We start from the raw sequence: 12,738 nt of genomic DNA, 5'->3' as shown, positions 1-12,738 counted from the left end.
GTGGACTGAAGCTGCCAGTCCAGCTATCAAAAGTCACTGTTCACAGCACGTGGTTCCGGAAATGGGCTACAGATAGGCCGTATTTCCTATGGTCAAGCCACTTCTGAACTCAAGAGCAAACGGAGAGAGGCGTCTGACTTGCGGCTAAAGGAAAAGAGCACTGCGACAGTTGCCACAGTGGGCTCCAAAGTTCTCTTTTTCAGCGACGAAAGCAAGTTTTGTATTTCATTGGAAGTCAAGGCCGCCAGGAGTCTTGGAGGAAAGGCTGGGGAGAGGGAGCAAAATCCAAGGTTGCCTTGACAATCGCAGGTGCTGGAAGTTCCGCGAACAAGTCAGCGATGGGTTTGGGGAGCCATTGTCAGCTGCTGGTGTTGGGTCCAGCTGTGTTTCAATCAAGCCCAGAGCTAAATGCAGGCTGGTGCTACCAAGAGATTTTTAGCAGCACTACATGCTTCCGGTCTGGGCTGAAAGCCTCTATGGAGATGGGAGGCAATTCATTTTCCAGCATGATCTGGCCACCTGGCCCACAGCTTGCCAAAAACCACCAGTAAACTGGTGTACTGACCATTGGCCATTTCTGCCTTCCTCGATTGGGCCTGCCCCAAATTCCCCTGACGCTGACCCCCATAGGAGGAATATGTGGGCGGTATTTGCTGAAGCAGAAGCTGAAAGACACCAGACCCAACAATGGCTAATGAGCTAAAGCGCCGCTATTGAGCATCCTGGGCCATCCATAACACGCTCCAGCAATGCCCAACAGGCTGATGCCCTCCATGCCACGCGCCGCATTGATGCAGTAATCCGTGCAAAAGGATTCCCAACCAAGTACTGAGTGCATTAATGGACATTTTCAAATGTTTGATTGTGTTTTGCTGTTATAAATCTTTTTTTTTTACTTGGTCTGAGGAACTATTCTAATTTTTTGAGATAGGATTTTTGAGTTTTCTTAAGCTGTATGCCATAATCAGCAATATTAAAATAATAAAAGGCTTGCAATATTTCAGTTGATTTGTAATGAATCCAGAATGTATGACATTTTTGTTTTTTTAATTGCATTACAGAAAATAAAGAACTTTATCACAATATTCTAATTTTCTGAGACAGTCCTGTACATGTGATTCATGATTGTAAAGATTGCAAGATTCAACCATTAATGTAAAACAGACATACAAAACATTCAAACACAAAAAGAACTTTAAGAAGGCCCAGCAGCCCTGGACACCAAATCCCAGAGCATTACCATGAATAAACTTAAACATAATAAATAATTACACAGAGCTCAGTCTGCTTTACGAAGAGGATAAAGAAGTCATAGCTCAAAGAATGCATTTATAAAAGGTCCCCAGGCTTCCTGAAATTTGCTGTTTGAGAATATTTCATTTCATTTCAAACCTTTATTTATCCAGATTGTCCCTTGAGATCATATATCTCTTTTTCAAGGGAGACCTGCAGCAAGTCTAGAAGTGAGTATCTGATCTTTTCAAGTTTCATACAGGACATAACATCGTTCAACCACTGTAGATGAGTGGGCGGGAAACTGTCTATCCATCTAAGCAGGATGACTCGACGAGCTAAGAGAAGAGCAAAAGACAGAGATCGCTGTCGTTCTGCAGTCAAACGCATCTCCTTTCCTATTACCCCAAACTGGATCCAGTTCAATGCTGAACACTTGGGATATAGTTTGGAAAATCTCCGTCCATTACATGCTTAGGCGGGGACAGGACCAGTACATATGAATGAGAGAGGCTTCATTAATTTGGCATTTATCACAGTAGGGGACTAACATCGGGATACATTTTATAGCATTTTAATCAAAAACAATCATGGTTGTTGAAAGGAAACATATAGAATGCACTCCGGGAGATATTTTGGTTATATGCAGGTGAACATATGTCTGTCTACAGTTAAAACTGGGCTAAATCGTGTTTTAGTCACATTATAACCATTCTTACCATCACATTTTAATGACTACATTTCAACATAGAATCGCAAAAGTGGTTAAAAAAAACAAAAAATATGAGTTTTCAATTAGTTCCAAAATAATTATTCTAAACTATTTTCCATCAAAAGCCTTAATCAGTAGTTAAATGTCCTTCACATCTATATGTCTTTCTGTCCAGGACAATAACATAAAAACTCTCCTCATATGGGAGAGGAGTCCCTGCAGCAGCTGTTACTCTGGCTATGTGTGATGTGCAGTGTGAGTTCTGAACCAGTCCAGGACCTCCTGCTGGTTCTGCTGGACCCACTTGATGTTGGCCCTGGTCCTCTCCAAGGCCTGGGCCACAGCCAGGGAGGCAGGTCCAAAGCTGCCCTCACCGTGCACCTCAATGAAGTATATTAGCTGGCAGAGGAAACAGAAACAGTTCGTACAACACTTTAACGTTTAGAAGTTAACTAGTGAGGCAAGGCAGGGCAATGCAAGGCAAGTTGATTTATATAGCACCTTTCAACACAAGGCAATTCAAAGTGCTTTACAAAAATGAAAGACATTAAGAAAATGGCATTCAAAAACAATCCGAAAACCAGTCAGGTTTAACCCTAACCCTAACCCTAACATGTCACCCATCTCCTTCGCAGAGAGTTGATCAGGTTGTTGATTGTGGCCTGTGGAATGTTGGTCCACTCCTCTTCAATGGCTGTGCGAAGTTGCTGGATATTGGCAGGAACTGGAACACGCTGTCGTATACGCCGATCCAGAGCATCCCAAACATGCTCAATGGGTGACATGTTAGGGTTAGGGTTTAAACCTAGGGTTTTCGGACCCCCCCAGACCCCCCCAATAAAGCAAAACTGCACGTTTCAGAGTGGCCTTTTATTGTGGCCAGCCTAAGGCACACCTGTGCAATAATCATGCTGTCTAATCAGCATCTTGATATGCCACACCTGTGAGGTGGGATGGATTATCTCGGCAAAGGAGAAGTGCTCACTATCACAGATCTTTTCAGATTTGTGAACAATATTTGAGAGAAATGGTTATTTTGTGTATATAGAAAATGTTTTACATCTTTGAGTTCATCTCATGAAAAATGGGAGCAAAAACAAAAGTGTTGGATTCATATTTTTGTTCAGTTTAAGTTAATTTATTTCACATATACCTCTATATCGTAAATTAAACAGAACACAAATGTAATATAAAGTTTAAACATAAAACACTGACCTCAGGGATTGAGGGTAGCCCTGGGGACTGCTGCTGCAGCATAGCGATGACCTCATCAACATTGGACTGCACCCAGGATAACTCCTCACTGTCCACCTCTGCAGTCAGCCTGCACACATGTACAAAGGTCACCATTTGTTATTTCTTTTCGTTTTCTGTGGAGTAAACAGATCAACCAGTTATCTTTGTCCTTATTGCTTAAAGCTGCGTTGGTTACCTGCCAGTCGTCTTGTTCGCCATTCCTCGGATCATGGAGGAAATTAGGTGCAGTTTGCCGAAGATTTTGTCAGCTGTGCGCCAAGGACCGTGGTGTGGTCCGCTGCTGTGTGTGGCTGGAGAAGCCCCCGTGTGAGGAGCCGTGGTGGATGTTGCTGACTGACCATTGCCACTCTTCTGCTGGCACACCCAGTCTTTGGTGCGGTCGGTGGACTCGCTGGCTGCCTGCTGTTTAGAAACCAACACATTATTAAAAGAGACTCCAGAAAGTGAAAGGTTTATTAAGAGCGTGTGATCAGTTGATACTCACACTTTGTCCGTCACCCTGTAGCAGTGCGCTCCCCTCTCTCCCTCCTCTCTGCTCTCCTGACTGATGTAACCTCTCCTCCAGTTTCTCCTTCTCCTCTTCTAGACCCTTCCTCCTCTCCGTCTCTCCCTCCAGCTGCTCCTGGGTCTCAGACATCCTCACCTCCAGCCTCTCAAGCTTGGCCCGAGCCTCCAGTAGCGCCTCCTGATCCCGCCTCGACCTCTGACTCCCCAAATTAAGCTCCTCCTCTTTTCGTACCACCTCCAACTTCTGGGCCTCCACCTGACTGAGGAGCTGCACCACCTGGAGGAGAGAGAAGAAGAAATACAGACTTCAAATACAAATATTTGTACCTTGGATAGCGTGGTGTCAAATGTTCATATAATCATTTCAATCATATACCGTATATAGATTATGTTTTATACTCTGATTGCCTTTTACTCTGTTAAATTGTAGTTTTAGTCCTATATGTGTTTATCAGAGGCAAATGTTTAGGATTGACATTTCAGGAAGGGCAAAAGGTGGATTTGCAAGTGGTTAAGGACTGGGGGGTTTCATGGTTTAATGGTGGGGATGTTTCGATAATAGCTAAGAGAATTGATGGGTGGGACCAGTTGGCTATTCTTTCTACTATATAGTGTGACTGTAAACTGTGTTCTGATAGTTCAACAGAAAGTTATGCAAAGAAGATACACAGACATTTAGATGATAATGCAATAAATGTACTTCTTTTGTCCCCTATCGAGTGGCTTTTTGGAGCAAATTCATCAGACAACCTCCCACCTTTGCATGTTTGTCGTCCAGCTCTCTCTGCAGTCTTTCCAGCAGGCTCCCCTCCTTGCTGAGACCACTCTTACTCTCGTCCACCCGCTGCCCACTGGAGGGTCCTCCATCAGAGGAGACCACCGCCCTCAGCTCCCGCTCCCTCCCCAGCGCAGTGCTGATCTCCAGGGCTTTGGCTCGCTCGGTCTCCAGCTGGACCTGGAGCTCCTGGAGGCGTCTCTGGAGGCTGAGGGTCTCCTGCTCCCCCTGCTGGGAGAGCCGAGAGGAGGCCTGGCGCTGCTGATCCAGGGTCAGGGTCAGCTGAGCCACGCAGCTCTTCTGCTCCCCCAGAGCCAGCTGCAGGTCCTGACAAGGAAACGGAAAATGCTCGTTTTTAAAAAGCAACTGACAGCAATGCCTTAACTGTGACAATGTTGACTGCATTTTATTTTTCCTGTTTTGTAAACCATCACAATAACATAATGCTTTGGACTTTACTGCTTCAACTCCCTGTGTTTTAATGTTTGCATGGGTTTTTCTTTGCTTGTTGTTGTTTGTTCTGTATGTTCCAAAAAAGCCGACAAAAATACGTTTTAGCAACAAAAGATACAAAAGGCACCAGTCTTTAGGGCTCTCACCTCCAGTTCTTCTCGTTTACTCTCCTCGCCTCTCCCTGTTCGACACTTCTCCTTCTCCATGGCCCACTGAGCGTCCCTGCTCCTCTTCCTCTCCTCTGTCAGCTGGTCGCTCAGTGCTTCAACCTCAACAGCCTTCTGCGATACCTCGGCCCTGTGGACAGAGACAACCCTTCAGATTCAGTGTTGTAATTGGTGTGAAACACTCATCTATGAAATGTTAAATGATTGTTTCTCAAGGAATTTCAAACTAAACAAATATGAGGGGTCACCAAAGTAGAAAGAAGATTAAAAAACAAGAGTTTTCTCTAATTGATTTGTTTCTTTTAAAGTGCTACGTTTGTCTCTTCATGCTTCTTCTGTGCTACTGAATCCCAAAAGATGCAGGGTACACTCTGTGAGAAAACATGGTATCTTACCTGAGTGTGTCCAGGTCTTTGAGGTGTTTGTGCTGAGCCTTGAGCGTGGTCTCCAGCTCCAGTTTGGTCTGGGACAGTTCAGTCTTCAGCTCCTCCTCCAGCAGCAGTCTGTCGGCCTCAGCTGATCCATCAGCACCTCCTCCCTCCCTCTGCTCCTTCACGCTACACTCACCACCCAAAGACACAGCAAGCTGGGCACCTGGGGGTCATTCATCAGAAGACATTATAACAGGATGTCTTTTCAAAGTAAGTTAGAATAATGAGGATATTACATAGTGAGGGGAAAAGAAGATGGCAGGCAGAGTGAGAGAAGTTTGTATTACCTTGTTGACCTTGATGAAGATGCTCCAGCTGAATACGGAGCTGATGAATCTCGGAGATGAGACTGGATCTTTCTGAAGTGTGGAGAGAACCCATCGCCTCTCTGTGCATGGAGTCCTGGAGCAGGATCACAAAAACAACATGTGGTTTCTGACACAATGATCACAGGAGGAATGACAAAGGAACATTGTTTTTGTCCAATATTGTGAACATGTTAGTAGTTGTGCTATGGAGAAAGCGTTTGCTTTTATTAGTCCTACACTTTTGAATAGTTTCATTTAAACCTTTTCTTTATCGCTTTTCCAAATCAACTGATTTTTGAAACGTTTGTTACTTTCTTGAATTGTTGTTACTTTCTTGAATGTTATATTTAATGGCTTTACTGACTTGCTCTTATAATAGAAATAATAGAATAGGAAACTGACTGGTTTTACCCAAGGATCTGTGGCAGTAATAGATTTGAACAATTATAAATAAATGAAGGGCATATTGCTCCCAATGCACTCCAGTCAGATGTGTTTTTCTGTGCAGTGCAACTGTACATCCAGTCAGCACTACAGAGGTATTTGAAGTGAGTGAAGTCAGTGCAAGATCACAGATTTGTTCTCACCTGTTCGGCCAGTCTGCGCTCCAGCTGGTTGAGGTGGATGATGGCGTCGCTGGTGTCCAGCAGGTCCAGCTGGCTGTAGAGGGCGCTCTTCAGCACGCTGCGCTCCCTCATAAACACCTGCTGCACCGCATCCAGCAGCTCGGCCCGCCAGTCTGCGCCGCCTGAGGTCTGAGGCAAGTCAGAGACACACAGGTAAACAAACAGGCACCAAAACAAACAAGACACATGACAGCTTAAAACTACAGGTTACTTACGTAACCCCAGTTCTCAGAGTAACATGAAGTGAGATGTCTCACGGATGCGCCTCAACGCGTATGCAAACAGAAGCATCAAACTCATTACGCCAATCCTGATTGGCTGGTGATCTTGACGTCTACGTCAGGGAATCCACCCACCCTTTAAGTAGCTTGCGCTACGTCGCAGCGTCATTCAAAATAAGCACCTCTTCTCGCTTCGCCTTAGCAAGAAGGGCCGTCTGGTGAGACATCTCACTTCATGTTACTCTGAGAACTGGGGTTACGTAAGTAACCTATAGTTCTCATTCATAACCTCCGTTCGATGTCTCACTATGGGATATTGAAACTCCCGTATTGCTAGGACATGCTTATCTCGAAAATCCACCAAAACAACCAGAACTTAACAGGTAGAGCTCTGACTCAACACGGGGCCCAGCACTGCGCGGGCCACACTTGGAGCAGAGACATCTAGGCCTGTAAAAGCGGACAAAAGTGAGCGGTGAGGACCAGCTCGCTGCTGCACCAAATGTCTTGGATGGAAACACCCTTGAACAAAGCCCAGGATTGTAGCTAGTCCACGAGTAGAATGAGCACGCAGGCCCGTTGGTGCCTGCAAACCCTGACTCGTATAAGCCAGAGCAATCGCTTCCACAATCCAGTGGGAAAGCCGTTGCCTGGTTACGGGCTTGGCCCTTATGAGGGTTAGCCCAGGATACAAAGAGTTGGTCATTGCATCGAAACTCTTTTGACCTGTCACATATTAGGTGCGTAAAGCACGGACTGGGCACAGCAAATTTGGCCGCTGTTCCTCAGAGGAACACCAGTGGCCGGAGGAAATGCCTTCAATGTCAATGGGGGCTACATGAGGCCAACCAACCTTAGGTACAAGGCAGGGTTGGGCTTCGCAACACTTCTCGTTTGGCCCCGGGGGCAAACTGAGTGCCATGAAGTATGGTACAGAGATGCGCTGAATGAATGTCACTTGACTCGCTTGGGCAGATGCCAGAGCAGTAACAGCACTGTCTTCACGTGACAGGTGTTTCATGTCAGGCTTCTTCTTTCAGCAGGGTTTCAAATGGCGGACTCGCTCTCTCGACGTGAGCCCATCCTAAACCAACTGCCAAGTTCCATAAGGGCACCAGTGACCTGGAACAGGGGAGGAGCCTGCTTATCGAGCCCCTTTTCATAAACGGGCAGATCCAAAGGATGTTGGCTAGCCGTCTTTCCCTTTATTCCCGCCCACCATGTGCATGCAGCATTAGTAGCCTGTGTGCTCTTGGATCGTGAGATGGCTCTGTGTTTATCATTAGGTCCTGTAGAATGATTGAATCACCCCGACAGGGGACATTAAAAAGAGATGGTGTCCTTTTTGGAAAGGCATCACTCCTCAAACACCCTCCACTTTACAGTCATAGAGGTACCTGGTGGAGGAAGCTCTCTGCACTCTGAATTAGTGTTTATCACCTCCTGAGGGAGCCCCACTGTATTCGGTTTACCACCACTCACGGGCCGGGCCATAGTGCCAAGCGCTCTGTGTGTGGGTGAAAGATCGCCCCCCCCCCCGGCCTTTGAGACAAGTAATGTCCCTTGCGTAGCGGGGAGCTTGCCACGGCTGCCCGCACAGCAGCTGTATTATATCTCCGCCGCCAGTACATTGCAGGGCCAGTGTGGAGCTATCAGGATCGTGTGTGGCGTTGTTCTCTCACTCTGGCCAGAGTTGGGGGTATCAGAGCCAGGTGGGAACGCGTACAGGGAGACCCGGGAGGGCCATACGTGCGCGAGCGCGTCCACCGCCTAACGGCTGGCGTTTTAAATCCCTCATTGAAAGAACAGCTGCTTGAGCATTTTCTTTTGATGCGAACAGATCCACCGCGGCTCGGCCGTAACGCACCTACAAGCTTGACTCACAATTATTGGATGTAGAGTCAGTCCTGCATAATAGTGGTGCACCTCGGACAGCAGATCTGCCCGATGGGTTCCATCACTCCTGGTACGTGCGTCGCTCTCAGACGAGAGGAGACGTCCGCAGGCTCCATAAGATCAGTTTGCGTGGCCAGCATGTGTAACTGGACGAAGCGCAACCCCCCATGGCGGTTTATATACGATATTGTGGTCGTGTTGTCTGTCCTCACGAGGACATGATGGTTCTCTGAGAAAAGTCAGAAGCTTTTTAGGGTGAGGAAACACCGCTACAAAGCTCCAGATTAATTTATGTGTTGACCGTTGGAGGTCTCTGCTCCGAGACCCCCTCACAGTCGACCTTCGTTATATACCCCCCCCAGCCCGTCAGGACCATGAGTCTCTGTCGTGACCACCTTCCGCGATAGGACGCACCACTAGAGCAACGCCCCGTCTGAAAAGTTGGGTGCGCCAGTGGCGCAGTTCCATTACGCTATTTCATGTGACCATCACTCTCCGCGCGCCATGACGCACGGGGGGTTCCAGTCTGGAGGGCAGCTACCCAGCGGTTGAACTCCCTCATGTGTAAGCGTCCCAGTCGACCACCAGGATGGCTGACACATGAGCCCCAGTACCCGCAGACATGGTCTGAAGAGAACATATTTGCGTGGCTGGAAATGAGCGAGGCAAACCCTGAAGGCTTTCACTCTCTCTGCTGACATGCGGGCTGTTAAAGGGCACCGAATTCAGGCGTAAGGTCCAGGAAGAGTACAGTCTGGCTGAGGCACATGCTCTTTTTCTGTGCTTTTATTACGAACCCAGGTCCGAGCAGGTGTTTACGGACATTCGTCTGCGTAATAGCCTCTCTGCCTCCGGTACTGTTGCAGAGAAGGGAAGCGCAATCGTTCCAGATAAGTTGCCAACGCCCCGGTACCCTGTTGTCTTAACGGGGCTATCGCGGCTTCCGTACACCTACAAAACACTTGTGGGCTGAGGAGACAGACCGAAGGGAAGTACTCTGTACATCGTAACAGACAAACCCTGAAAGGCGAACTCAGATATTTCCTGTGTGGATAAATATACTGGGGAGGGGAATACGCGTCTTTCAGCTCGAGCTGATGTGAACCAATCGTTTTTGGCGGCACGAGACGCAACAGGAGATGTGTGAGTGAGCATTCTGAATTTGTATCTTTTGGATATTTGTTCAGAGTCCCTCAAATAGTATAGGCGAATTCCGTTCCCTCCCCGTTTGGGAACGAGGAAATACTTGGATAAAAGCCGCCTACTCTGTTCGTAGGTATTATAGATAAACTTCTCTGTAGCGAGAGAATCTCGCTCCAGATATATTGCCGCTCTCCCCGGTGCCGAACGAAGCCGACAAGAAGGGTGCAGCGAATTNAAACCAAAAGCCTCCCAGACGTTGGATTTCGTTCTTGAGGAAGAGTTATTGAAAATGCTGTATTCTCCGCTATAGAGAGCTTCACCTCAGCCATTCAGAATGTGGCGCGCTCAGCAGCAGATAGATGCGCTGCAGAGGTTATGATTATGCTCGGTCCCGCGGGGGAGAGGTCTGAGGATTTAAACATCAAACTAAATTATTATTGTTTAAATATATTTATGATGCAACACCCGCAACCCGACCCGCATCATCTTTGTTTTACCCAGAACCGAACCCGGAAAAAAGCGTTTGAAAAAATACCACCCGCAAATCACCTTTTTTGGGGGTCACCCGTCGGGTACCCGCGGATACCCGACCCGATGCAGGACTCTGCACCGAGCACGGTGTCATCGGAGAAATTTTAAAACCATGTTTGCGGCTCAGCCGGGCATAGTCCATGCCGCAACTGCGTCACACACAGACACACACAAACACACACCACACACACCCAAACCACGAGAAAACACCAACAATCAAACGTTTAAACCATATACACAATACACACAACTTACAAAATAAAACAAGAAATATGTTAGTAGAAAAAACGTGTGAAAAAAGTTAGTAACTCACTCACACCACGCTCCTCCAACCGTTCCTCACACACTCACTCACTCAGAGAGAGAGAGAGAGAGAGAGAGAGAGAGAGAGAGAGAGAGAGAGAGTCTGTAACCTCCTGCTGTATACCGACAACACTGAATCCTGGCACAAAGCAATTTGTTCCCACTATAAAGACCACAAAAAGAGAGGAATATGTAGTGGCAGACAGTTTCTCATTGGAGATGATGACAGTGACAACNTTGAAGAAAAAATCAAACCTTACCGTAATTTCGAAAGAAAGAAACGGCGAGGCAGATTACAATATTAACTGGTGTGTTAATAGTGATCAGTCTTCTTGCAAAGCAAAAAAGTAACCGGCAAGGGCCCGTCGACCGAATGTTAGCTTTGGGGTTCAGTCTGTGGACCGTTAAGCTAGCCCGGCTGCTGATAATTCTAGATGTGCTCTGAAGCGAGAAGAGGTGTTTGAATGACGCTGCGTCGTAGCGCAAGCTACTTATAGGGTGGGTGGATTCCCTGACGTAGACGTCAAGATCACCAGCCAATCAGGATTGGCGTAATGAGATTGATGCTTCTGTTTGCATACGCGTTGAGGCGCATCCCATAGTGAGACATCGAACGGAGTGTTATGAATGAGAAAAGGCGAGGCACGGCGAAGTATTCAGTCCTTGAGATAGGACAAGCTGAAAATTCCTCACCAGTCGACCACTGCGTTTTCCGCGGCGACGGTGGCGTTTACGGCGGGGAGTTGGAGCCGGGGTGCAGCACAGGTAAGCTGGTACTCGGGTGGAGCGTTTTATGTCCACGATCCGAAGTCACAGGATTTAATTCCGAAAAACGAAGATCCAGAAGTGTTTGGCAATCGTATACTAGTAGAGAGTTGACATTTGACACACACTGGCGCCATTGGCAAGGAAGAAACACTTCGAAAAGGTAAGTCTCTCTGGCCTGGCTCCCTTGGAACATGAGTTTTCCATTATGGTAAATGTTTACCGTCATCATAGTGTTGTCACTGTCATCATCTCCAATGAGAAACTGTCTGCCACTACATATTCCTCTCTTTTTGTGGTCTTTATAGTGGGAACAAATTGCTTGTCTGTCTGTCTGTCTGTCTGTCTGTCTGTCTCTCTCTCTGTCTCTCTGTCTGTCTGTCTGTCTGTTTGTCTGTCTGTCTCTCTTTCTNTTTCAATATCCCATAGTGAGACATCGAACGGAGTGTTATGAATGAGAACTACATCTCACTTCATGTTACTCTGAGAACTGGGGTTACGTAAGTAACCTATAGTTCTCATTCATAACACTCCGTTCGATGTCTCACTATGGGATATTGAAACTCCCGTATTGCTAGACATGCTTATCTCGAAAATCACCAAAACAACCAGAACTTAACAGGTAGAGCTCTAACTCAGCAGGGGGCCCAGCACTGCGCGGGCCACACTTGGAGCAGAGACATCTAGCCTGTAAAAGGACAAAAGTGAGCGGTGAGGACCAGCTCGCTGCTGCACAAATGTCTTGGATGGAAACACCCTTGAACAAAGCCCAGGATGTAGCCAGTCCACGATTAGAATGAGCACGCAGGCCCGTTGGTGCCTGCAAACCCTGACTCGTATAAGCCAGAGCGATCGCTTCCACAATCCAGTGGGAGAGCCGTTGCCTGGTAACGGGCTTGCCCTTCTGAGGGTTAGCCCAGGATATAAAGAGTTGGTCAATAGGCGCATTCACACCGCAGTACTTTTCCCACAAAGGTTCATGAGAACTTAGTTCATCAGAACTCTTTAGTTCTGATGAACTAAGTACAGATCGCGTTTACACCGGAATAAATCCCTGGGGGTGGATTAGGCAAATGAAGCCGCTGACGTCACTTCTTCTTCTTCTGCTTTGGGTTTACTGGCAGGCCGCAAACAACTTCACGGCGTATACTGCCGCCCAAAATCCCCGGCCGGAAGTCCCCGGTTGTTGGGGACTGGCTTCAGTAGAAGCTGCTGGGACTCCCAGCAGCTTCTACTGCTACTGAAGCCTTCCGAGTAAATCGCCAGAACGCCGACACCTCCTCATCTCCACCGCTCCCATGTTTTATTTTGTGTTGCCATAAGTTATTCTCTCTGCGTTTCTGCGCTGGGCTAATGCGAATGCTAATAATGCTAATAAAATGGTGGCTTCACAACACTTTTTTTGAGTTT

The 12,738-nt window shown here is 47.2% G+C and overlaps 1 protein-coding gene across 6 annotated transcripts in view; it reads right to left on the bottom strand.

The window, feature by feature from the left end:
- The window catches only part of akap9 (A kinase (PRKA) anchor protein 9), an 85,746-nt gene that overhangs the window by 4,234 nt on the left and 68,774 nt on the right, over positions 1 to 12,738 (bottom strand). For 5 of the 6 annotated variants that reach the window (XM_010791469.1, XM_010791474.1, XM_010791471.1 and 2 more), the window contains 8 exons: positions 6,431 to 6,598; positions 5,823 to 5,937; positions 5,500 to 5,698; positions 5,084 to 5,234; positions 4,467 to 4,811; positions 3,687 to 3,986; positions 3,378 to 3,604; positions 3,161 to 3,269 (listed from right to left, as the gene is read on the bottom strand). In XM_010791469.1, coding sequence (XP_010789771.1) covers positions 3,161 to 3,269; positions 3,378 to 3,604; positions 3,687 to 3,986; positions 4,467 to 4,811; positions 5,084 to 5,234; positions 5,500 to 5,698; positions 5,823 to 5,937; positions 6,431 to 6,598 — 1,614 coding nt within the window. The remainder of the gene's footprint in view (positions 1 to 3,160; positions 3,270 to 3,377; positions 3,605 to 3,686; positions 3,987 to 4,466; positions 4,812 to 5,083; positions 5,235 to 5,499; positions 5,699 to 5,822; positions 5,938 to 6,430; positions 6,599 to 12,738) is intronic. The other variant, XM_010791470.1, reaches the window with a different exon arrangement.

The sequence above is a fragment of the Notothenia coriiceps genome, unplaced genomic scaffold (assembly GCF_000735185.1).
Source record: "Notothenia coriiceps isolate Sejong01 unplaced genomic scaffold, NC01 NC01_scaffold00035483, whole genome shotgun sequence".
NCBI lineage: Eukaryota > Metazoa > Chordata > Actinopteri > Perciformes > Nototheniidae > Notothenia > Notothenia coriiceps.
Note: the sequence above shows the minus strand (reverse complement) of the source record. Positions and strands in the feature narration are given on the sequence as shown.